Source organism: Halichoeres trimaculatus, unplaced genomic scaffold, assembly GCF_033239565.1.
Source record: "Halichoeres trimaculatus isolate MK-OKI-2021-1 unplaced genomic scaffold, fHalTri1.1 fHalTri1_scaffold_4, whole genome shotgun sequence".
Classification (NCBI taxonomy): Eukaryota; Metazoa; Chordata; class Actinopteri; order Labriformes; family Labridae; genus Halichoeres; species Halichoeres trimaculatus.
The window spans coordinates 29293630-29321361 of record NW_027437182.1 but is presented as its reverse complement, the minus strand read 5'-3'; the positions used below and the strand labels follow the sequence as shown (position 1 = coordinate 29321361).

General features: G+C 39.1%; 1 protein-coding gene across 1 annotated transcript in view; it reads left to right on the top strand.

Moving 5' to 3' along the window:
- The window catches only part of oca2 (oculocutaneous albinism II), a 92863-nt gene extending 65614 nt beyond the window's left edge, over positions 1-27249 (top strand). The window contains exons 22-24 of the mRNA XM_074668388.1: positions 6506-6599; positions 7301-7394; positions 26641-27249. Coding sequence (XP_074524489.1) covers positions 6506-6599; positions 7301-7394; positions 26641-26728 — 276 coding nt within the window. The 3' untranslated portion in view covers positions 26729-27249. The remainder of the gene's footprint in view (positions 1-6505; positions 6600-7300; positions 7395-26640) is intronic.
- The last annotated feature ends 483 nt before the right edge of the window (positions 27250-27732 follow it).

Below are 27732 nucleotides of genomic sequence, written 5' to 3'. Positions count from 1 at the left end.
AACCTTATCTATCAGAGTTTGCATATTGAATTTCATGCTTTGAAATCAGTTTTAAATTGACTTTCTTGTGATTTTCACTAAGGTAATAAATCAATAAAGATTTGGTACATTTTCTCATAAACTCAGATAAAATAGGGCTTTTCCCTCAACCATTGGAGCTCACCCTATCTTTACATGACAGTTTGATGTTATTTACAAATTTAAAAGATTACATAAAATGTTAGGTCAGTAGTTGTTTCATAGACCCCTTCTATCTTGGCAACGGGAGCAGCATTTAGCTTCATTCACTCAGACAATTTAGTGTTCTCTAAACACTAATTTAATACTGTTAGCAGCAGAAGAGCATCCAGTTGTTCTGTGGTCAGTTGTCAGAAACAATACCATACCATGGAGTCAACCTCTATTACGTTCTGCTCGTTACAGAGTTACCGGTGTTTTGGAGCTAAGTGTGACCGTGCTAACTACTGACTCTCAGCCACTTATGGTCGGCAGAGAGTCACCAGTTTATAGGATCACACTTTACGCTGATACACCAGCAACGTCTGTGGCTGTTATTAAATGCATCTTCTTGATCAAAACTCCAGGCAAATAAGCAACATAAACAACTGATGTTTATGATCAAGTTTCTTTTTTTGGAATTCAATGAAAAATGTGGATTTTGGCTAATGCAATGTTTAATCACCAAAGCTTGCACTGGAAAACACATGCAACCCAAGGCAGCATTAATGAATAAAATTACACCCAGAGATGAAAACATAACATTGTTATCACTGTTTAAAATTTTAATTCTGTTTTTCCTGTGTTGAAGTTCCCCTCCATCCAGGAGTCTTACAGACCCAATAAACGTGCTTTCTTGTATTCCAGGCTAGTTAGACATGCTAAAAACTCAGTCTGGTTGAAAAAAAAAACTGTCTAAAGTATGTGTTGAAATGAATACAATAAGCAAATAGTTCAAAAACATGTAAATAAAGACAAGTGAAAGAAATATGAGAATAAGATGAGAAAAATAAGGGGGAGGGGGTAACTCAATTATTTGACAATTAATATCTGAATTAAATGGTTAAATCCAACCTTTTTCTTTTGGTCCAGGTATGTAAAGGTGGCCAAAACCACATTATGGAGAGTTAATAATAAGTAAAACCAATACATATACAGCAACAGATTTTAGGTTTAAAGTAAAACTGCGGTATATTATTGTCAGGAAAATTCCCCCTGTGCCCTAACTCACAGGCGGCGGCAGAAAGATTAGAGAGAGCATGAAGCTTGCTCAATGAACTTTTGGTTGCAAGGAGTGAGGAGTTTACATTAAAGGCAGTTCTTCAGTGTTCATCTTTATGACAACTTTGTGTCCACCCCTTAGTTGTTATACATCAAATGTGCTAATACATCCCACACAGTAATGGACATTTGTATTTGTGTATGTGACTACAAGTGTGTTGAAAGAGTATTCATCTTCCTTGTAAGTTAACAGAAACTCACGCGGGCTTGCATGCAGATGTTCAAGGATGGGAGCCATGATGGAGGGCAGAGAGCCCCCCTCAAGGAGAAATGGAACACAACTTAGCAAGCTTGTTAATTCTTTAGACAAATAATCTAGAAAATCCATTAGATGAGCAGAGGTTTTCTGTAAACTTAAAAGTTTCCTGTGAATATGTGCTCACAATATGGTACTGTGAGTTTTCTGTAAACACAATGATAACGTGTATACAGTTTTCCAACAGTTATCCAACTTTTAACCAGTCTCATTTGTAATTTCAATATTCTGATATATCAGGCGCAGTTCTCAGTCTGCACATTTTTTTTTTATTTCTTTACCATAATCCAGGTCTTAGCAGTCAGTGTGCTTGTCTTTGGTTTCTGGTTTATTGACACAAGTTCATGTTATGTCTTATTGCACAACCTGGTGAGTGTCCACAGGTGATGCAGTCACAAGCATCAAGTCAGTTGTGTGTTTAAACTCCTCTCTGGGGAACACTCTGCATTTCTCCACTAAAAACATCTGTCCACTGAAAATCTGGCCACTTGTTGATGTCTTCCATCCACTCACTGATTTCTCAAGAGCCTCATTTTAACGATGAGTTAATTGGACTTATTTTTAAAGCAGAAGCTAGTTAGAGACAGCTCTGGTGCCTGAAAATGTTACTAAATCTAACCATCTGTAAAGTCACTTCTATCCTAAAGTATCAAAGGGTACAGGGAGACTCTCTCAGACACTCATGAATTATTCAGCTTCTGTCTCTGAAAACTATCATCCACCTCACCACTCCTGCTGCCAGCTGTCTGTTTTGCTGAAAATTAATAGATTTTATTAAGAGATCTGTGTTTCAGAGCGGCAACGGTGTGCTCAATTAAAATGACTGAGAGAAAAGAAAAAGATGTTATCCCAGTGACAGAATGAGAAGTTGCTTTCTAGAAGTACACCACCAGATTTCTTCTCTAATAAAGAGGTTTTAAAAAAAATGCCATATTCTCTGGTAATTTCTGTTTTTGGGAACATGTTCTACCTGTAATAGACTTTCACCAGCATCAATTTTTATTTCAGTGCACGCCTGATAAGAAGCAAATCCAGATTGTCACAATAGACTGGAGCAGGAGGAAGATTTGTTTTTTGGATTCAGACTAAGGAAATGAGTTTCAGAATGAGTGCATTCAGAGTAGGGATGGGTATTGATAAGATTTTATTGATATTAATGCCATTATTGATCATTATTGATCCAATTCCTTATTGACACCCTCATCAATTCCTCCTGTGAATCTTTTGTGTACAGAAAGTTGGCTCTACACATTTAGTCTTGTGTATTAAATCTCTATACATAATGAACACAGCTCTGTAAGTTTCTTTTAGCACCACCAGACCGTCACTGTATTCACATGGATTCAAACAGACTGTAGACAGGAAACCAAGCTCATTTTATTGGAGGAGAGCAGGGCGGTAACATAAGGTGAGGCCAGCAGAGGATTTCAGTGTTGTGATTCATCAAGAGATGGGGTGAGACCTGTATGAGTCTGGCTCTTCATTTTTCTTTTATTAAAACATGAAGAGAAAAATAGTTTTGTCCTGAAGAAAGCCGCTGTGGTCTGATTTTTATTACAAGGTTAAAGTAAACTCTGATTATCTGGTTCTTTTTGGGAGTCTGAGGAGACTTGTCAAAGAATAACACTAAACTTCTGGACAAAGCCTCACCTTTTGTCTCTTTGCTGATTTTTTCCCTCTACATGTGCGCTGCTAAGTGGTCCCAGACATTAAATATAAAACTTTAGCAGCTTGTTTTATCTCTGATGGTCTGGTTTGATTCTGATGGTCATAAAAAGGCAACAATATTTAATTCAACCTGTTTCTTAACCAGCTAAAAACTCCATAAAGGAGCTTCGGGTCTCAGTTTGAGTGTTTGTTGTTGTGGGAAATGTTAAAAACCTGAGTTGATCCCTCTCTGAACATCGGATTTTTTGTAATTTGGGTTCTTTGTTTTTCCAAAGAGATTATAACAGCAACAAAGAAGTCAGAAAGTCATCTGCTTGCAGGGTTGCTCTTTGTACTGTCACTTTGCAAACTCTTGAGAACAAAGAGCATTTCCAAACGGCATTAGAGTATTTCAGCTTCCTCAATAATTACAAATGGAATAGAAAAAATGATTCCAATAGATGACTCATGATGCCATGCTGTCAATTTCCTGAGATACAACAAAACGTTTCTCAGTTAAACATTCAGGTCAGCAGTAAACAAAAAAGTTAGACATTAGCTTTGGAAGTTACAGGAAAGCTAACCTTTATTGTTGTTTATGTATAGACTGCAAGCTGAAATAGACTCAATATAAACGTTTGTTGACTTTGTCCAAGATAGTCTTAGTCAAAATAGAGAGATATGTTGGCAGACAACACTTTCTGTAAAACTTTAATGAAAGATTGCTGTTAAGTTTGATCAGTCAGATCTCAGCTTAAATGTGCTGTATGGACTAACCAGAAAAGCTAGTGTTTTTCCATTTCCCATTAGCACTGTCACCCACCGTCATAAGGACACAAGATTTGTCAAGAACTGCTGTGTTTTTGAGGCAACCAAATGAAGAACAGATCTCTTTTTTAACTTTACTTTCCTTTGGTTAAGACAACTTTTTCCAGGCTGCAAAGTGATGAGGCAATGCATTTATTTGTAGTTAAGTAGCGCTGCTGTTTGAAAAATGACAACGATCAAACTTTGTAAACTCAGTTTGTAGTTTAGTGTCCAGAAGGTGAGCAGACTATCTGTGATCCTGTTCTGTCCTGCCAGAGCTCATCTACCAACTCCAACCTCACCAAGCAGAGCTAACATAACCTCACTCTTCATTTTATTGATAGACTCAAGTTTGAACAGACCACTGCAGAATAACTGCTGACTGACGGTTGGAGTCAACATTATCACAAACAGTTTAACCCGTGTTTCAACCTTTAGCTCGGGCTGTATCACTCTTCCTGTTCAGCCGTCTTCTGCTCTGACCTCCTTTTTTTATATGATAGTTCAGCTCCGGTGTCGACCATTACTATAAAATAAACCCAAGAAATGGTTTTCCTCAGGAAAAAGAACAGATCTCTTTTCTTACTGCTAAACTTTGCCAGCCAGTGTAGTGTTTTCAAATGGACGTGCAGTAAACCAGTCTGGTCTTTCACAAGGAGAATGTGAAAAAAGCATTTATAAATGACCAACTTTGGCGCTGATCATCTTACTTTACATCTTGGATTAGGTTCAGACATATATCTAGACTTTTTCAACATCACTTAGAAAGTCCTTAAAGGGGACATATCATGCTGATCCCTGATTTAATACTTACATATAATATAATAAATTTGAAAACAAAACCTTTCACCCCCTGAATTTTCAAAAAATTAGATATTGTATTTTTTCTGATATCTTAGAACGAGATTTGATGCCTCTGAAAATAGGTCATTGACATTTGGCTTCGAGATTTCGACCGTTGTGACGACATGAGGATCCTTTCTTTTTATTGGAGTAATCTGATAAAGCAGCTCCTCCTCTGTGATGTCAGTTAGTCACACAACCGCTACTGAGGGATACACCCACCAAGAGCCGAGTAAAAACGTATAAACTATACATGTTACAGTACCGGTTTGACTCACCACACTGAAGCGTCCTGAGATGATCTGTGTCGAGGTGGATTTTCTTCCTCCTGAGCAGCAGAACCGTCCAGGTCTGACTCGAGGTCCAATACATAAGGACGTATCCTTCACTCTGCCATTTTATCAGTGCTATCAATGCCTTACGGTGAAGTTTTGGCAAACAGCAAACTTGCTCGGTCTGCCCCATTCAATATGGCGATTTTGTAAATACTGCCATGCTGCAAAACCTGCCCCCTGGCTCTACCCCCTCCACCCCTCTGATTGAACTGACCAATCAGAGCACAAAGGGCTGTGACGTTGCGAGGTTACTGGAGGTCATTCTGGAAACGAAGCGTTTTAACGAGATCTTCAGAATGGCCTAAACTGAGGATATTGAGAACACTATTGTGGAGCAATGAAGGAACTAAATGACTTGTACTGAGGGCAGAAATGCTTTACAGGCATCCTAGTCTGGCATAGTGAGAAGAAGAAACAAGCATTATATGTCCCCTTTAAGGGGCTTTAAGCTCTACTTTAGCAGTTTTTCTTCACCTTTATCAGAAGCTGAGCTCTTTTAAATGTCGACTCAAGAACCCGACTCTTGGCTCTTGTCATCCTAATCAGCGTAAAAAAATAATCAGCAGCTGGTAGCTTTAGCTCTACCTTTAACAATTCTAAAGAAAGGGTTTGATGATGTTATACAGAATAATGTAGCTCTTAAAGAACATGGCATGTTTGATCCAAGTTCAAACCCTTACTAAAAGTTCTGTTTGTTCCCTTTCTTCACCAGCTGAAGATCTATTGGGTGGTATACTGGGAATGTACAGTACATGCATGCTCAGTTAGTATAGGTCTATAAAGTGATATTCTCATCAATAGTTCAGTCATGCAGCGTCTGCCTACACCAGCAGGAATCAATGGACATACACTCCAGCTCACTGCACATGAAGGCTTAAATGTTTCATCTGTTGACTCATTTTTGAGGAGAGGCAGCAGTTTAAGTCCATTCCTTAGAAAAGACTTCATCAGTTTGAAGAAATTTGAGGTCGGTTGAGTCAACACTGTCGGCCATCGGGGAAGGGTCCTGTCTGGATTATCAGCTACTTTATGGAGCATCGATAACTTACATGCATACATACATCATAAATGGAGCTCCTCTACGTGTGGAGGTTAACTGGAGGTTGCTTACTTTGGAAAGTTTACAAAAAGATTTGCTGTACTTATGTTTATTCATACCTGTTCGTCAATTTAGTTTACAGCCTGACAACTTACATAAACAAAACAAAACAAATTAACAGCCAACAGCAGAAAATAACTTTGTTTCCTATGGAGAAATTTTTTTTTTGGTACGTGTGAAATATTGACACAAAATGTTCAAAGCAGTGTTTAATTTGAAGATCTCTCTCTGTATCGACAGATTCCAGTTCTCATCAACCTGAGTCAGGATGCAGACGTGAACCTGCCGGTTAAACCTCTCATCTTTGCTTTGGCCATGGGAGCCTGTCTCGGTGGTAAGCCTTTATTTCTATCCTCTTCATGTCATAAGGAAAAAACTTAAGTGTGAAAGGCAAAAACACCTCTCAGTGTTCCTTACAGTCACTGGGGACATCATAGATGATCCCTGTGTGAAAGGTGTGGATCTTTATTGATGGTAAAGGGAGACATTGTGCGCTCTTGGTGACAGCCACACTTTGTACAGCTGTGTCGCTCCCGGGAGGTTGGGCTGTGCTTTTTGTTACAGCGTCCCGAGATGCCTGAGGCTCTCCTCTTCCACACCCGTCAGCCAGCCCCTCAGCACAGTCAGGCTGTGTTTGGGTGGAAGGGACGCGACGAAAGGCAGAGTAAGAGAGCTGTCATAGTGTTTCAGTTTAATCAACTGCGCTGTGACAGGCCCACATCGATCGTCCCGGCTCCATCACCCACACTGACACCTCTTTGAGATGTGAGCAGTATTGAACGCAGGGCGGATACGGACCCTGACTGTCAACTGTTGCCTACACTCATTAAAAAAAGCCAAACTCTAAATGAAGGCTGAAAACACTACAAGAATGCTGAGAGATGATGACCACGGATACAAAAATCAGTTTATAGATGCCTAATCTAACTGTGCTCACGTTTTTCACAGCTTTGTATTTGACATGGCAATAATTTAAGATGTAAATAAAGGAAAATAAAACCTAATATGCTTCTTTTTCTGTGTTTTTCTTTCCAGGAAACGGCACATTAATAGGAGCATCAGCCAATGTGGTGTGTGCAGGAATAGCTGAGCAACACGGCTACGGTTTCTCCTTCATAGAGTTCTTCAGGTGAGCTTTGAAAACATTAAATACTAAAAATAAACATCCTCAAAGAAAGGCTCTGAGCAGACGAGTTGAAAACAGATTTTCATTATTTCAGAGTAGGCATGGATGAACTATCTACAAAATATGATTTTAATCTTTTTACAAACTGAAAATCTACGTGTCAGAGGACTCCATACACTCATTTAAGTAAAGCTACAAACTGTTGGTTGAGATGATGATGGTATTACATTTGGGCCAAGAAAGAGCAGAAGTGAAGGATGTGTTGGAGTCTCCTTCGCACTAATTTAAATCTCTATTTTTATCCTCTGAAATCTGAAAAATAAGTTGAGTTGTGAGGTGCACAATGCACACATTCCCTCTTTTCAAGAAAGGGACTTAAAAAAATGGAGCAAACTTTTTTTTTTTACAGGACAGCTTCTTTTGCACAAATTAGTTATAACTTAAATTTAAACTAGCCTTAATTAGCTAGCTGTGATGTAATTTGAGTTGCTTTGTCAGATAACATTGAGATAAAAAACAGAACAATCTACATTTTAAACATTTCAAATTCTGCTCTTTAGTTCCTCCTTTCCATTGGCATAGACAGAAATTAACCTGCAGCAGGACCTGAATAAATGTGGACAGGTCACACAATTAATTTCATAAGTAGCACTATAGCATTTAGCATGATGGCCAAAATGCACAAGACGCATCTTGAGTCTATTTCGACTCTGTCAAGGCGCTGGATACTGGATCAGATAGGTTTCCATTCAAGTTAATGAGTCAACTCACACTCCACTCTGTTGCACATATACACAAAAATCCAAAAAGCAAATTGAGTCGGACAGGAAGTTGTGCACAAAAACCACATAAAAATGCCCAGTGACTTTTAAAGTAAAACAAACTGAAACTGAAACTAGATCATATTCTGCTTGACAACAACAAAAAACAGACATAATGAGTAGCAAGGCAAGGGGTCAACAGGTTTGAGGTTTTACAGCCAAACATAAGCGAGAAGAGGCTCATCAGTGGATTGGAAGGTACAGGAACTCCTCAATCTCTCTGTCCTCTCTGGTGTCCTGCAAACTGCCAGGCTGAACAAGCAGCTGGTGTGAGTCAACACACAGCTAACATGCAACAACAGAGGGCAGAGCCAGACTCATCTGGTGTATTTGAGCCGTCAGACTGAAACTATAGTAATCCTAGATTTATTAATAAACTAGAAAAGTACTCCAAGAGCGCAGACCTCCACCCAGCATATATTGGTTGTCACCAACACTTTAGTCCTACTTTAATGTTATACTCCCTTTCAGCAGACTGTCTGCTACAATTTGGTGTTAGTTGCAGGTTTGTACGATAACTTGTTACTTGACAGTGTTGAAAATCGTGATGACCCAGTACATTTTTCATATTCCAGATCTTAGTATCTAGAATATTGCTAGGATCTGGATCGTCCTTTTACATCTGTCAGAAATTATAGTGACCTTGTCTTGTATTGTTTTACAAAGCAATCTGACCACTTATTGTGGAGTTATTTACTCATATGGTGAAAACGGTCCTATCTCACAATGATAAAGAATCCTTTGAAAAAATCCTGGATCCAGGTGGTGATCCAGATCACCTCCAAAATTTAATCACTTCTCCCTTATCCCATTTTAAACATTTCCTGAAAATTTCATCAAGATCAGTTTATTAGTTTTTGAGTTATGTTGTTCACAGACAAATAAACAAACAAACAGACTGACGGACAAGCTCTCCCAAAAACATAACCTCCTTGGCGGAGGTAAAATTAACGGCTTGATTTGATTGGCCATGGCAAGAAGTGGGCGGGCCTAGGCCCAGCCAGGCAGATCCATGGATGCGTGGCTACTCCTATCCAACCATTCACTGAAGAATCTGCCATCTGCACTCACTGAAAGACGATGGGTTAAGGTCCCTGTTCTGAATGTATTTGCTCACTGACAAAGACAGGAAATCTGCCAAAAGGTCCGTCTTTCACCTCACCTCTAAGGTCTTATTTGTCTTTCAGCTTTAAATATGATGTGTTCACTTTATGTGATTAATGATTTTGACAGTGTGAAGAAAAAATATATATACAGTCGGATTGATGTGAAGATAAAAGTCCCCTGATGACAGAAAGGTGTAGAGGTAGACTGCTCCAAGACTTTTCTTCTAGTCTGACTGCTCACTTCATCTCAGACTGAAGCATTTGTGTGGATCCCAGAGGCTGTGCTGCCTCTTTAGGTACCTAACATCCATCACATGCTATTTTTGGAGATGCCAACTATGTTAAGTGTAAGTTCTTAATAGCATTTTACAAAATGCCAAAAGTCTAAAGTTCTAAATGACGAATATCCACGCTTCCCCCAGAGTGAGCTTTACTAATATGTGTAACATGCAACAGACGCTGAGTCCTTTTTGAGAGTAGCACTAATTTTGAGGACTGAAAAGCTGTGTTAGCTCTTTTTCTTTCTAATACTGTCCTTCTCCCAAACTTCTTTTTACTTTTGCTGTCAGTTGTCCTTCTTAATGATTGGATATAGCATATTCTTGCGAGCTTGGTCATCTTATGTAAGGATAATAAATGCAGCTGAACTCAGCCTTCATTTCATCTTTATCGTTTGAAAAACATCCACTTAAGTGTTTGATCTTGGTTTCTTTAACAATGTCTTCAGCTTTTGTTAGAGGTCTTCTCTAACCTGTAGGGTCTGGTTCTTTAAGGGTAGCCACCTGATCCATCTTGAAGTTTTTACAGCAGGTATATCCTTCTTTCTGCGAGCTGTCTGAAGGAAACCGCCTGGCAGACATAAGTTACTGTCCTCTGTTCTGGGCAGCGACTTCAGTTTGTGTCCTCTGCAGTGACGCTGTAAGGGCACGGAGTGATGTTTACTGCATGACTGAAAGAACCCAAACAGTGACAAAATGAGCTCAGTAATCCACAGAGAGAGGAGTCTGACTTTGAGCCTTGGTGAGTCATAAACAGCCAAACATGCATGTGACTGATTGAATAGATACTTAGTGAAACACTCAGAGAAGGCTTGATTCGAGAACTCTCCGGTGAATCCAAGTGATGGTGAAAAATGTCCTTTTATTTCAAGGACGTTAAGTGGGCTGTTTCCACAGTCACCACCTGCTCACTAATAATTTTCAGTCCGCTGATGAAACAGCCAGACATCCTTTAACTGTTGCAGAAGAGGAAGTGGTCAGCGATGTTGAAAGACTGATGAATAGGAGTTTGATTAAATTTAATAAGCAATCACATTGAAATAGCAGGTCATTAAATTAATGGAGGTACTAAGTGCAGTATTTGTTCTGATGAAATCAAGCAGAAAGAGATCATTCCTTGTAATGATTGGTTCTTTACTGGTTCTGTATTGAATCTGGTAACTGAACATGTGGGGCTTAAAAAAGCTTTGTTTTTACACCTTCAGTGCCATCACTGTCTTATGCTTAAGGACATGTTCATGTTATTTAGACCCTCCTCACAAAATATATGGTGCGAAAACTGTGTGTTGTCATAACTGTAACTGTGGCTGTTTTACTCAACATTGCACTTTGTGCTACGAAGTCAACTGGGCTTCTTTTAGGACATGCGACTCTGTCATCTGTAAATCTTTATCTATGATAAGTAGGGATGAGTACTGAATTAGGTACTTTTATAGGTACCGACCGAATTCTGTCAAAAGTACCGGGTACTGATTCAGGTAAAATCAAAAGGTACCATGTTTAGTTACCTAAATGCATCCTTGTGACTGTGTAGGAGTGGAAGAGTAGGAAATTTTCAATGCTGGACATGAACACAGCATTACAGGGTTATACACTGAAGAATAAAAATGTTAAATTGAAAAAAAATTACATTTTGTTATTAAACAAATAAATATTTTTTACCACATGAATACACAAAAGTACTGAAAATTGATACTGTTGAGTACTGATACCAATTGCCAGGTACCTGGAATCTGTTTGGCTTGTTTCAAATGTGAATGGTACCCATCCCTAATGATGCTCTGTTCTGGGCTTCAGTATGGAACTCACAAGCTGTGTTCACTGAAAGCTTTTGTGATTCATTTTGTGAAAACTGAGTTTGAAAAACACTTCTGTAGATATTCTGCATCATTTGACTGTCATCTACAGTCTTACTTTAAATTATGAAACTTAGTTACCCTGAGTGTTTCTGAATTCTTACTAAAAAGTCTGGACCCAGTTCATATGTTTTTGAAAATTTCTGTTTTGTTGTTAAAATGTGTGTTGCTGCCACAATTTGTTTAATACAGGTAAGATAAATAAAAAAAAACCTTTGGGATGTGAAGGTGCACCTGGAAGTCAGCAATTAATATGACAATCATGAAGAACCAAAGTTAATTTTAATTATAAAATCTTGAATAGGATATGGGGAAAGATACGTTTCAAAATGATACACAAATAGATTTCTGAGATAAACAAATGTTGGATAGTAGTTTAGGTAAATTTGCTCAATTCTATGTAAATGAATGCAAATAATTAATAAAAACATGATAGAGACATGTTAAGCCAATGTTTACAAATTCATTAACATAAATTATTATTTAAACATTGTAATAATAGGCCAGTTTTGTACCTTGCTGACAGATAAGGAGGATTTCTTTTTGTTTGACATACTAATGACAGCAGCTGCCAATGGCCAGTTGTCCACCTTGTTTGGCCATGGTTGGTTTCAATTTCAGCAAGGCAAGGCTCCCAGTAAAATGAAAAACAGTCTTTTCAAAACTGCATGTTTCTCTCAAAATAATGATCCACAAAATTTCTATGAGCACGTGAAAATCATGGATATAGGTGCATCTGATAAACATATGCTGATAACTTTGAGACAAATCTTTCCCCATAATTGGACGCATTGTTGTGGACAAAGCAGTGTAGGGTTTAAGCAATACAGAAATCTCTGAAAACAGCCTTTCAGTGATCTGTCTGAGGGTTTCAACAGAAGCTGAATTTCTGAGGTTTTGTCCTTGGATTGTTCAATTAAACAATGATAAACCAGTAAAAATCCTGAGCTTCAACAGTCGGTGTATTAATTCAACCTTTAAGCGGACAGAGTAAGTCCTGTAAGCCCTGTCTGTGTGAAATTGTTTCAGAGGTGGAAAGCCTGTTCTGTTTTTTTTTTCTTCAGTGTTCTTCACCAGGAGTCATAATAACAACAGAGCTCTTATCCTCACCAAACAAACAAAAGCACTAATTAAAACCTTTAAGAACCAAAGTACAGCTCTCTGGCTTTCTTATGGGAGCTAAAGTTGAGCTACTGCTCACTTTTGCACAGCGTGTTCCTCTGATGATTTGACTGGTCTGGTCTGGCTGGTTTCTTTGACATATATGTTTTATGCTCTGGTTGCTTGGCAAATTCTCCTGAGGAAACAGAAGTTTGTTACAAGTTGCAGCCTAAAGTTTTTATAGACTAAAATCCTCTAGTTAGAATATTACCAATAAACAAAACAACAACAACAAAAAAAACCATTGTTCATTCAACATCTCCAGCCACAGCTTGTATTTTCAGAGGAGTAAAGCTTTTTTTTAAGATTAGTTAATCCTTTTTTGTCCCAGAAAAGTAAAATTTATAGAATTACTGAAGTAAACAGTGAACGTGTGGTACACAAAAAAATACATCCATTATACAAGAGTGAAATGTGCACAGACTAAAAAATAGTTTAATGTGGAATTAGAAGTTTAGCTCAGTGTCAAATCTGAGTTATATAAAGTTTTGTATCTGGTAGCACCATAGTTGCAAGTTGCTTTTTTTAAACCTTTCTACAGTTTGACATAGCATTTCAGCTGATAGACATAACAGATGTAAGATATTCACTTTTTAGAAACTGCTGTAGTGATAAACAATCAGTGATTGATGCTGGGTAGTTTGGGCCTCAAACAACTTAAAAAATGAAACCATTTAAGATGCCTTAAAGGAATTAAAATGTCTCTTTTGTAGAACTGCTGGGAGAAAATACACAATCAGATTGATGATTAGTTTAATAGCTGACAAAGCATCGATTGCTTGTCTGGCAAAGAAGTGTCGGACGCATTGCCAGAAAAGCAGTTTGAAGCAGTCAGGTTCCTGACGGGGTAAATCTTTGACGATGCTTTGAGTCGCTCTGAGATTTGTTATGTTTCCTTCTCGCCCTGCCTCAGTGTTTCAGTGGAAATCAATGTTCTGGATGGTCATCATACTTAGTTATAGCACCATATGTTGACAAATTAGTTATAGCACTGGAGAGCCAGAGGATTGTTCATCATGGGATTTGATTGAAATGGATCAGAACAGTTGCAGCCTCACTGTGTGGTTGTCTCAGCAGTGATTGGACGGGGGCATTGCTGTGGGCTGAAGCAGTGCCTGTAATTGGCTGTCTGTGTCAGGGGTCACAGCTGTTCACAGAGGCAGGTAAAGGGGAATAAAGTGTATCTGAGACTCCGGGCAGCTGCTGCTGATGTATCAGGTGCTTCAATTCAGAGCCCAGATGAGTCCACAGGGACCTGGATGCCTGTTTGATGGACCATCTCAAAGCAAAATGAGTGGCTCTGAATAGCTCCACAGTTAACTGGTATGCTCCCTGTTGCTTCTCTCATACCTCAAAGTCCTGATCATCCTCCTCCCCTCAAATCCTTAACCCAGGGAGCATAAAGAAAGTACTCACTCTGAATGGTCCAATGGATTTGAAAGGGCTTGTCAAAAAAAGGAAATAATGCAGCTGTACATAAGGAGCCAGTCTATGTCAATTCTTTTTTTGAAATGCTTTTAAAGAGCGCTCCCTAATTCAGGGAATTAAAACAAATTAACAAAAATTAACAATGCCATAACTCAGTAAAAAACTGAAAATAACAGATTTAAAATGCAGGACCTTCAGCAAATAAAACCAGTAACACAAAAAGTCCCTTTTTTTAAGATGGAGCTGTGATTCATATTTTATTGAAAGGCTTTTTTGGATGAATCAATTGATGCACAAAGCCTTTGTTGCTTTGGCTTCTCTGTGGTCTTCAGTATTTGACAGTTTTGGCTGCAAACAGTTACAAAAATGAAACCAGTTATAAAGTCTTGGAAGAATAAAAATGCCATTTGTAGAACTGCAAACGACTCAAATTCATGCTAAACACACAAAGAAGCCCCCCGATAAAAAAAATGAAATTTTGTCCATAGCGATTTGCAAAGCATGTGATGTGTGCATGAAATGATCCAGGCCATGATGGATGTGGAGTACCTGTGATGAAGATGGAGAGGAGGACTTTTAGGAAACACAAGAGTGGCCCCTCTTAGAGGTGTCAGACTTTCCCTGCTCAATAAACTAAAATTGTGGCGGGAAAAAGAAATTATTAAACAATAATCTGCGTCCACCACTCAAACCAAACACATTGAGAAGGATGGACAGTAAACAAAACGAAAAGCAAATCAATATCATTAGCGTGTGAATGAGGTAGGTATAAACATTTTGAAGCTGTGTCACAATTAATTTAATTTAGCCAAGTTTCATCAGCATGATATAAAATTATTGTCACTATTACACATTTGTGAATAGAGTCCAAGTTATATGATCTGTTGATTTTACTGTCCATTCATCACTAGGAGCACAGAGCGCTTTTTCCTCTCATCTTTATCCCCTGTAACAACCAATCACAGCTTTAAGAAAACTGCATCATTCCTAGCAAAGGGGTCAACCACACTTTCTCACTAAGATCAAAGTTTCTGTCTCCTCTTTGCTCAGAGTTACTCTCAGAAACTTCTTAAATCACTCTTAAGCTAAAATTCCTCACTAGGATTTTTTAAGGCTAAGTTAGGAGCTCTCTGTAAGGACTCTGAGAAGCTTTGTGAGTACAGGCCCAGGTCTACACCAGACTTAATAGCCTGAATTTTATTTATCTTACATGACGGGATGGTCGCGTGTTCACAACTCTACTCTCAGTGTCTGCTCATGTCCGAGTTCAGCCACAATGTGTACATAGACACACGAATTGGCAAAACAATATCATTCAGTATTTTGGTTTTCAGCCTTTGTTTCATCATTTTCAGTTTTTGGTTTGGGCTAAGAATTGTCATTTTGGCGGTGCATCCCTACCTTTTATCTTTATAGATTTTTTTAAAGTATAACAACCCGTCTCCTTTTTGTCCTTCTCCTTCTCTGTCAACTGGTGCTTTTTCAGATGGTCCCCAAAATATTTGTGTTCATGTTCAGAGAAAAAAATACCTCTCTTGTGGTTTACATAAAGAAAGATATACATATATCAGGAAGTAAACTCTTGTTTTAACCTTTAACAGTGAACACGTCTTTCTCCCTCCTGCCAGCTAATGACAGGCTGCAGACAGACTGACATACCGAAACCTTGTTAGCTGGGGTCATTTTCTCCATGCTGCTGTTTCCAGAATGATTGTGCAATCATAGGAAGAAAATCAATCATAAAGCAAATCACCACAGAAAATCAGACATCAAATAACTTTTTTTTTGCTTTTGATTTTCACTTCAGTAGAGTTTCTGGTCTCCCATTCACCAAGCAGCGACTGAGCAGCTACAGCCAGGTGCGGTAAACAAATAAAATCAAATCACATTTAAAATCGTGACCTGAGTCAGAACACACGGACCGGTACTCATTACACCAACACAATGTGACTGAATTAATATTTCCATTCATACAGCTCCCTGCATCTGCAAAGGAGACTTGTGCTGAGAACAATGTTCCTTTGCACTAAAGGCTGCAGGTGTGTTTCTTAATTACCTGTGCTGTAATTATGGAACTATGACCACACAAAGACAGGAAAAAAAACATATTTAACCTTGGTGGTGCAGGGAAAATGGTCCTACCATAACCACAGCTGTAGAAACTGGAGCATTTTGCAAGTCAAAGTGCTCATTGAATAGCAAAGGTCAAACATTGTCAGAGGCAGCAGTGATGTCCTGGTTCAAGCTCACAAACTCCAGAGTCAGACAAGAGGAGCCCCTCTGGTTTATCTAAAGAAAGTCTTTGTGATTACATCCGGACTTTCACAGAGTTTTCCATCATATGCAGCTGAATCAATGTGTGAGATCACCTTGTTCCTCTCTGTGCTGCATTATGGAGAGTTTTTCATCTGCCCTCTGTCCCCTCATGCTGTGCCTGTGATGGGGAAATGGGATTTTCTCAGCAAAGAGATTCACTTGTGTAGGGGTGACCTCTGCTTGTCTGATTATTATTACAGTTTAGAGATGCCTGCCCCCATCCATCTTGGAGGGACGTTCATTCCACAAAGATAAAAATCACGGTGGTCTTTGTTAATGGTAATGGGCTCATCAAAGGCCTTGACCTTGTAAAGCTGAAATTACCACTTTAACATATTTTATAGATATGTCTTCAACTGGACATCAGAGGACTCTGTGCTTTACTTTCTCCAGCTAAAGCATGTGCACATGTCTGACCTGACCCTGGAATTACGATCACAACAGAGTATAGAAAATGGGACCTAGAAGTTCATACTGGACTCATGGATGATGCTCATTTAGTTTAACAGGCTGTGTAAATGCAGAAAAACCTTATTACTAATACTTTGGGGTATTATCAACTGAAAACAGGCATTAGCGCCACTTTAGCTTGACATGACTATGAGTCCTTCCTTATCATTTGGTTCGACATTGTCATGCACCAATAAATATTTTAGTCACTTTCTGAAGCAACAAATAAGGTTGATAATTTGATAGATCCGCAATTCTACATAGAAAGCTTCGGAAATTTTAACAACAGTACTTCAAGTTCAAAACCAATTTCATGTGACACAGCAAGTTACAGGGAGTTGAGTAGTGTAGTATGTATGCCAGACCTGTGGTGGTTGATATTACCGTGGAGTCTTTTGGTAGCTCTCTGCTGAAGTAGAGGTGAGCTGATCATCTGGGGCATACAGTGAACGTGTCTTTGCTGATTGCAGAAGTGGTGTAAGGGATGCACTTTTTGTTGAAAGGCAGTCAGCAGATTCAGCAGATACAGCAGCACAAGCACAACACAGTAGTCTACAGTTGTTACTGTTGTTATTGTTGTCCAATTTGTGCATGGCAGTTTAACTTGCCACAATGAGTTGTGCATGTGCCAAGTGGAGTGTGACGTTAAAATTTCCGCAGAAAACTCTGGCTTTCTGTTTACATGGCAACAGTAGCCGTGGAATTCCAGAAAAATTCAACTCCGGAGACTGTGTTCAAGAATTTCGTAAAAGATCATCCAGAACGCAGTTTCTGTGCAAATGAGAGGCTGAAACGCGACAATACCTTTGCGTTACATTCTGAAAACCACGTTGACTGGCCCGGATGTTGAACATTCTAAATTCACTAATTTGTCAACATGAATTTAACTATTTAGTCACTCAGGTTATACATAAATTGACCTAGAGGCACAAAAATGCAGAGTTTAGTAGCACAGACCGTATGTAATCTGTTGTGTTGATTTCTGAAGCCATATTATGCTGGGATGTTAGTATTAAACGAGACAAACCTCTGAATTAACTGGAACTTAAAGTCCAGCTATCTGAGAAAAAATCTGGTTGAGTTACATCCACTTTAAAGATCTGACACATCTTCATTTCCCCTTTTCTTTTTGTGTGTGTGTGGGTGTGTGTGTGTGTGTGTGTATATATGTATATATATATATATATATATATATATATATATATTCCCCCTTATTATTCACTTCCTGTCAAACCTTTGATGTGTAAATAAAATAATCATCACCCTGACCTTTGTAACTCTGTTCATTCAGCTGCTCAGAAAGCTTTACTCGACCGCTATTTAAATGCACGACCACACTGTGTAGAAATCATTATTAATGAGTGTAAGTGCTTGACTTGCCTCATTAATCCTTAGTTCAAATACTAATTTGACATTTCCACATGGATAATAAATGCGTACAGCATCGTTTTACTCCTTCCACTGTTAAAATACTTACAGCAATAAATTGTTACACATAGACATACTATTACATTCTCTTAACATTTACTCTGTATTTAGGCTCCAAATAACTGTTTGTGATACTTCATTGATCTTTTCAGGAACAAAGAGTTGATATTTTAAACATTTTTGAAGGTTCTTTTAAGATTAGGGTTTGGGATGTTACTAAACTAGAGGACCACACTGTATAAAAAAACTTCCTCCTGTTTTGAAACATATTGTTTAATAGTCAAGGTTTTACATTTACCTTTTTGAGTAGACATACTGTAACTGAAACTTATTTATATGTATGTCATTAATATTTGTTTAAATTATCTGTATATCATATTGTAAGCTGTGTACCTTCATATACTGCCATTGTGAATGAATCAAAACACATTCATCACCCATGAAACAGCACAGACACTTCTGGTCCAGAGGAGAGTAGATTTTTGTGCTGACTTGAAGCTGACACTCAAGACTATAAAAAGCTCAATGACTCTTGTGTTAATAGGTTCAGTTTGTTTCATCTTGTGGTGCTTCCTTGGCTCCGATAATCCAGCTACAGGTGCTTTTATCAACTGAGCTGTCAATCATCTTCATATCAAAAAACAGTTAAAACTAAACTTATGTCCAAATGTCATTTTCACATTAATCAGCAGTCAGTGGGGGATCCTGTACAGTTTTGGCTTTGCTCAGAGGGAACTGTTGTGCCATCCATGTTTCATGTTCTCTTCTTTTTCTTTGTAGCTTTTGATGATGCAGCACTACAAAGATTAAAGAAGTTATTAAACTTGTTGGCTGTAAAACCCCCGATCGCCTGTGAAATACTAGTTCATCTCTATGGGCTCCACCGTGCGCTGCCAATTTGACAATTTGGTAGACTGTCTGCACAGTCGGGTGTGACTGCACGCCAGGAGGAAGTTGATGGCGCACCAGGGGGAGGTGTCAGCAGATTCATGTTGGCGCAGTGACAATTTTGTGCCAAAAAAGTGCGCTGAAAGCTCGCCAGCTCCAACCTGGTCTATCCTCGGCGCAAGGCGGAGCGCACCCCACGCAGCTGGTGACAGGCGCACATGTGCGCACATGTCAACAAAGCCTCAGAGGCAGGTTTCCAGAGTGTCAGGCACATTTTAATGCAAAAAACAATCACAGCAATCACTATTTAATGTAACCGTCTGAACCAGCATATACATTTTTATCTATATTAACTGTCCCGTCACATCTGATGTCAGATTAAAGCTGTTTGTCATAATGGAAAGTTAACCTGACGGCAGCTGGAAGTTTGAAGCACATCTTACAATTAAACAATAAACAGCCTTAACATCTGATACTGAGTATATATCTGGCTTCTCTCATTTCATTTAAATTGAAGAAAAGAGGGAGAGAAAAGACAAAGAAAAAAGAGACAAAATAAATGTATGTCACTCAGGATTTACCCGTGATTTCCCATATTTCTCTGTTTTAGTCTTTATTTTTAACGTGATCTAAAAAAGATGGAGTACATTATTGTAAGGAGGATGAGGCGGAGACACTGGGAGAGTATACAGTATATCACCAAAGGTTCTGCTATTTGGCGATGACGAACCAGGAGTGCAGGTGGATCAAAAGTATTCTGAATGGATAAGCCAGTTGTGTAACTGTCTCTTCATCTTGTACTCCTGTTAATGACAAAGGAACAGATTACATCTGTCCCGGGAGCTGGCCCACAGGGTAACGCGCTTTGTGTCCTCCGATGCGCCCTGCTGTCCATTCTCCTGCTGCAGGGACAGTGGCTCTGACCGTCTATGCTATTGGGTTTCCAGCATACCTTCCGCGGTGCTGGGGATCACTCAGACCAATCAGACGCTGCGCCTCGGCCGCAGGGCATTTAAAGGCGAGGAGAGGCGCTCATTTGATTGGTGAAAACAGCGCTCGGCTGTGTTAAACCCACACACGGCTTTTCTCCTCCCTCTCTGCCATTTGAGCGGAGGGAGGCATGTACGCGCACCTCTGCACTGCGCCTTTCTTCGCACTGCAGGAAACTTGCAAAGTGCACTGGTCATGCCCTGTCTGCACGGCTAAGGCCGGCGCAGGGCAGGTGTGCCTGCGCCTGCGCCTGGTCCACGAAATTAGAGCCCTATGTGTTACCTGCATTAACTGGGCAAAAAGAATATATTTGTTTATAGTACAAATGTAGACCCCTCATATAAACATCAGCAATCAACATCCATATTGAAAGCTTTGTGAAACCTATATAGAGTGCTTCACAATTTTAAATTTCTCTGATTTCCTTTTTTGTTTAGACACAAATAGATCAGTCATATAATTCTATGTTGTATACAACCTAAAAACAGTTGGGTTAAGATTAAACCCAATTTGGGCTGTTTTATAATCCAACCACTGGGTCATTATAGCATATTTTACCCTAACTTCTAACTCCAGGTCAAATTAATTACAATTCTGGGTTGATTCAACTATATATATTTGTTCAGTGATCTATCCAATTGCTTTGTTTAATTGCCCAATACACGCACAAAAAAGCAGGGTTGAATTAAACTTCAATTATATTTCATAAAGCTGTGGCACGCTGACAGCCAGTCCATGCTGTGGGGCACAGACAACCGCTTTGTGCCATGGAGTACAGACAGTTAAGTCACTGCATGAGTGGCTTAAACAGCCTTTGATCCATGCAACTAAACCCAATGTCACAAAATGTTGAGGAGCAGTTATTTGAAGTTTGGTCACAAAAAAATATTGTGCTGAGTATTGAATAATCAATTTAAAGGTGCTAATGTGCGTGAGTGCTCAGCATATAGAGCCTGGCATGATGTCTGATTGGTGAAGCACATCTGTCGATAACTGAACTTTAATAATAACTAATAATGGGTTAAACATGTCATAACCCAGCAGTTGATTTAGTTAAATAACCCAGCTGTTTGTGGTGCATAGGTAATCATTTTGTGATGCAGCTGATGTTAGTACCACTTACATCATAATTACTAAAAGTAGACAGGGTTACTGACTACCTTTTGTTTTGATATCCCCTCCCCCAAACTACACCAAACTGTGTCACATTTATGATAGTATTATTTTTATTTATGACGTTTAAAACTCAACAAAAACTCTTTGATTTGTTTTGAACTGTAATTTTGGACATGATATTTAATTTTTCTTTTCTAGATGGCTTCAGAGCCTTGCATTTGCCACACTCTACCTACATTGCTATCCTTTGAAACGTCAGGCTGCTAGGCCTGCTGTCCTATTTGATCATTTGAAATGCAAATGTTTTCACATGGTACAATGAACACCAAAACCCTGTTTTTATAACACTGTGTCCAGCCTTATCTTAGTGAGTGACACACAGATTTCTGTAATAAATTAAACATCGTCAGCAGCATAATGGCTGTTTCACACAAAAAAGCTAAAAGTGTGTCCCATTGTGGAATCTATTGGGACTGAAGTGTGAAAACAGTTGTGTTTGCGTCTGATGCCTCGGCCTCTGACCAATCAAGGAACCCATTACCCTGTAGTAATTACACTTTATCATCATAGCACTGATTGTCCAAGCATTAGGAACAACGTGCTGGGATCATTTTGTCGTTAATCTCAATAGCTGGATTAGAACAGTTAATAAACATTAATGTGTGGTAGCTGGAAGCCTGTAGTCATTTTCTGCTTTATTTGGTCCTGACTTATCTATTGAGTTTATCATTGAGTTTTGAAACTGCATCATCATACTCAGCCACATCTGCTCTAAATGATATTCTAACGATATGTGCTCTCTTAATATCTCAGCTAGCACCACTATAGCTGTACTTCTGCGGCTCTGACAGAGTTTCAGTGCCATTGCGTTAAATATAAATGTGGTTTCTTTTTTCTTTTTGGCCTCTGAAAGAGATCTGTGTCAGAGACTGAGGGCAAACAGATCTCTGGCCCTCAGAGCAGCCATGTGTCCATATAGGACATGGTAGCCATCCAAATGATGAACCATCTGCAGATCTGGAGTCTGCTATAAGGACACATTTCAAATTTATGATGCTAATTGTAGAGTGGAACACTGAGACGGTCCTGACCTGTATTCTGATTAATACTACAGTGAACAGCGTGGCTGTCACTACATTTCATAGCAGCAATCATAAATTGATTTCAGTTATTGCTTTAAGGAAAAGAAAATGAAACATGCCCTTAAATTTCATGTCACACTTCAGTCTGTCACAGGTTCCCCTCATTAGACCAGAAAATTATTGATATAACCTCTGGGACTTTAAGTGCTTTTATTGAGCATGTTTCATGTTTCCCCAAAGTTTTACAGGCCTGATATGAGCATGTCAGCAACAGAGACTGACAAGAGATTACCTTTCAGACTACAAGGGTGATCATAGGCCTTCATGTCTAAACTCAGCACCCTCATCTGGGTAACACCCATCTCTCTACATTTTCAATTTACCATTGATAGGCCTATATCTAATTTCCCCCTAAGCCAAAAAAAACATGACTGCATGAGTTTGATGCTGGCCAAAGGTCATTTGTTGGTCAAAGATGACAGGTGTTACGTTGTAGGTTTGATGTTTGGAAGTAATGGGTCAAAAAGCTGTTGAACAGCAGTGGTGTAAAAAACCTGGACCTTATAACAGCATTTTGATTGTGTTGGGCTTTAGATGGAAGAGAGAAGGTAAAACCCATTGATAGACAGCTGCAAGACAGTTATGAAGAGAGGAAACTTGAATCAGGCTATTGGTTTAGAGATGCTGTGAGGAGGATGTTTTTTTTTAAATGGACTGCAGCGCTACCTGTTGGCCCACACTGTCTCGCACACTGTCATGAAGACGTGACTTTTAACGAGACATGTGTATGTTTTGGAAATGACTGGAGAACAAACTTTCTTTGTTCAAGACAACTCTTTACCGAATGCAATGCGCCAAGATAAGGTTTTATCAACAGTTGCGTAGCGCTGTTGCTTGAAACGTGACAACAAGCTAACGCAAGTTTGTATTGTAGTTTAGTTCTGTCTGACAGTTAGGCTCCTGTGTCCACCATCACTCCAAAGTTAATCACAGAAATAGTTTTCCGCAGAGAAAAACAGATCTCTCTTCTCACTACCAAACTTCTTCAGCTGGTGTGGTGTTGTCATAAAGACTTTGACATGCCGTAAATCAATGCGGTCCTACTCTACCTGATCAAAAAGCTACTAAGTAGCATCGGGACCCTCTAAGCAAAGAGATTGATCATCTGTGAATCGATATATCAGGGAACTGACTGAAAAGACACTTAAATCAACTTGTAGAGCACGATAAGGCTTCCTCTGGTTTTTAGTCCTCATTGGCAAATTGCCAACAACAGTAAACAGATCCAGGAGCAGTTGTAATAGAATAGGACAATAGCTTAACTTTGTTGACAAAAACAACATCAACAACAACAACAAAAAAACTTGTTCTGGGCTGACCTCCCTTTGCATAACAAAGAGAGCAAAAAGAGTTACTTAACATAGTTAATCAACAATATAGTCTGAAAAAACCTCTAAACAGTCTAATAGGAACAAAAAGGAGAAAATTAGTTCAACAGAAGCAGCAAAGGAGATGATCCTAAAAACAGACATGTAAAAATATATTCCACTCAATCCACTTTCTTCTTGTCTTCAGAACGCACACAAGAAATTCAAAGTTAAAGTCACCTGATTGAGCTTTTTGAGGGTGTCCTCCTTGTTTGATTAGAAATTAGCTTTTAGTTCATGAAAGAAAAGAGACGACAGGAAATATTTATATGCATCGCTGTTCTAATCACATTTTGAATAGATGTCCTTGGCAACTGGACACAACATTTATACACATTCAAACTGCATGGGATCAACAAGGGACCTCTGACTGAGAAACAAAACAGTGAACAAGTCATAATAGGAACAAGTCCAACGGCTTTGCATAGATAAACAAGACACGAGCAGCTGAGTAAGACCTTAATCCCTGATGACACGCCGCAGAATAAAGGACTTAATGAGAGATTAACAGACAACTTTACAAAGTACAGTGGCAAGATTCAACCTTGCAGACTCAGCTCTGCATAAAGACCCTGCATCATATAACTCACAGGATGTAGACTGTGTTTATGAGCCTGCTGCTGGTTCTCTGCTTCAGAATGAGCTCTTCTCTGGTCTGACTGCTATCAGTCGGTGAATGTTTAAGTTTCTGTCACTGCTTGAAATATAAAACTCACAGCAAGTGACTAACAGGCTAAAAATTCAGAGTGATGAAGATAAAAGATGAGAGTAAATCAGGGCTAACATCTACTAATTTTACCTGGTACAGGTTTTAAAGTGATTCTTTTTGCTTTCTGACATGTTTCTCTGTGTTGACCTTTAGTTCAGCTGATCAGAGTGGACATGCTCAGATTATGATTTCTTGCCAATGTATATTTCAAGTCGGTCTGATGCTGTTTTTTCTTCACTGATGCCTACCACTCACACACAAGCATGAGAACTGCAAGCACTGGTGTACTGTATTAGTGGGTTTCTGTCATGAAATTTTACAAAAATCAGCTCATTCTCAAAGACAGAAGTTCACAAAGTGGGGTTGAGACCTCTCAGCAAGATGCCTTTTTTTTCAAGGACAAAGATTTTTGGGGGTTTCTGGATTGGCCTACTACTTTTTGCATGCAGCTGTGAGCAACATTTAACCAACTCAGGACATCAGGGGTCTTCAGTATCTGGCGCTGTTATTTTGTGGATTACAGACTAAAATAATAAATAAATCAGAAGACTCAGCTTAAAGGGGAGATCAGTGGAAGAAAGATGTTTTGATCAAAGTTTCTCACCAACTCTAAAAGTCACAGAGGGTTGAGTTGGGACACAAGTTCAGATAATATTGGTAAAGCGGTGACCAATGTCCAAAATCTATATCATCAGCTTGGATTTAGTGATCCAGGTTCTTTTATGTTCTATTGCACACAAAGGTTTACTCTCAGTCAAAAGTAAACACTAAATAATAAAAGTCAAGCTCTAAATCAGGGCTGTCCAATTTGGAGCCCGTGAACCAAAGTTGGCCCCACAAGCGTTTTTTTTTTTTTCCAGCCCACTGCCATGTTTGGATTTTATTACATATATACTTTAGACCAGGGGTCACCAGTCTTTCTCATACCGAGGGCTACCTCACGGGAAATGAGTGGCACGAAGGGCTACTTGTCTGAAACAGACATCCTGAACAACATTACACAGATCACTTTTAAATAACACTAATCATAGTAGAAGTGGTAATACTATGTGAAGAGACTGCTCACAGGTCAATGTTAATTATTTCACGATTACTATTAATGAATTACACAACAACAATGGTAGAAAGTAGCGCCATTGTGACCAGTGCTGTTATTAGGAACATGTCTCACGGCACCTTATGTAGTGCTTGGGGGCGCCCAGTTGCCCACGGGCACTGCTTTGGTGACCCCTGTAGACTTATGTACATTAATGAAGATATAGTAGTCATCTGTAGGGAAAAAATCTAAAGCAGGTGTCCAGTTTAATTACTATTCCTTATTTTAAAAGGATGGAAAAATGCACCATTTTGGTTTCATAGGATCATGCTGCGTCCTATGTTGTTGGGGTTATATTGTGCTAAATGTCTCTGAAGACGTAGGCCCAGTATTTGTGCCATGTGGATGTTCAGTTATTTCATGCTGTGAAATACTGCAGAGAAAAGTGATCTCATCTTCAAAATTACTTGTATGAGTATTTATTTTGAACAATTATGCTATAGTCATATGTAATCCCATGCACTGCAACATAAATGTTTAGTTCTGGCCCGCAACCCTCCACCCTGATTTGTTTTTGGCCCCTCACTAAAAAGAATTTTGGCACCCCTGCTCTAAATCAAACTGCAGCTCCTCTAGTTTCTACTTGAAGCCAAAGAAACACCATCAGAAAACATGAAGCCGTTCTCCATTCACTTGTCTTTTTTGATTACGGCTCTACAGGGTTGAATTATTGTATAACTCATCTGTGCCGGTTACGCTGTGGTTTAGAGTTATGGATAATTACTCATAATTAGGGCTGTGTCGGTGTGGGAGCCCCACACAAAATGACAAAAACAGACAGGTTAAACCTTTTTGTTCTCTTAGTGTGTGAAGTGCAACTACACTGCACTCACCAACAGATTCCATTCACCAAAAAACAGAATTTTCGCTCTCAAAAGTTTTCATCCCTCAGATGTGACTGTGGAGTAAACAAACATGTCAGGTGACAGGACGACAAACAGGTGCTGCTCTCTGATCAATCCATTGCAGCACTTATTTCTGTTTAACCCTTTACTTGATTGTAAATATTGAGGCCAACATTGTTTTATGCCATCTTTTCAGCAAGAAAACTCAAATTTCAGACGTGGATTAATAATTTGTGTTCTTTCTGTTTACAGACTAGGATTCCCCATGATGATAATGACATGTATGATCGGCATGTGCTACCTGCTGGCAACACAAGTTGGACTCAAATGGAACATGTAATCCACAACAGAGCCAAAGAAACCGTGTGTGTGTGCGTGTGTGTGTGTGTGATGTATGTGTGTGTGAGTTTGTGTGTGTGTGTGTGTGTGTGTGCATGACCTCTCCTTCAAGCATTCAGCTCACTGTAATGTGATAAGTAACCTGATTGGATGATCAGATTACAGGCACTGTTTGAAGCACAGCAGCCATATTTTATGAAGTGTCTTTGACTGAAGTGCAGACCAGCAGGGACCAGAAACACCGGTGCTTTGACCAAAACCTGAAACACAACATCCAAAAATCTGACGCATAAGCTCTTTCTGACTGGTCCAATGTCAACCTTTTGAGTTTTTACCAACTTTGTCAGAAACTTGAACCTTTTTGTCCTCAGCAAAGAGTCAATCCAAGGGAAGGAAATGTATCTTTACTGAGAAAATGTCCCCCTCCATGATGTGCTGCATACGGTGCTACTGCCTCAATGTGTTAAACTGGTGTATGTGATTCCAGCTGTGCCCACTGATTGGAAATCTACTGTGTGTGTGTGTGTGTGTGTGTGTGTGTGTGTGTGTGTGTGAGTGTGTGAGTGTGTAAGTATGTGTGTGTGTGTGTGTGTGTGTGTGTGTGTGTGTGTGTGTGTGTGTGTGTGTGTGTGTGTGTGTGTGTGTGTGTGTGTGTGTGTGTGTGTGTGTGTGTGTGTGTGTGTGTGGTCAGTTTACAAAAAGTGACAGCTAAATTATCGACACAAGTATCTCCTGATTTGCTTTAATAGATATTTTAGGACACTGATTGATTTGTTTGACACTTCACCCGTGGGTTACCAAACTCATGTTGATATTTTAGAGGAACAGCGATACCCAGTTAAAGGGATTTTATAAAGGTTAATGTCTAATATATTTGCCAGCTGCCCAAATCTCAACACCTCATGAATGAATCTGAAGAAGAAATACAGCATCAGTTAAATTGGAAACTAGAGAAAATGATTAAATGAAAGAGATGTAGACTGTTATCTAAAGATTGTATACTAT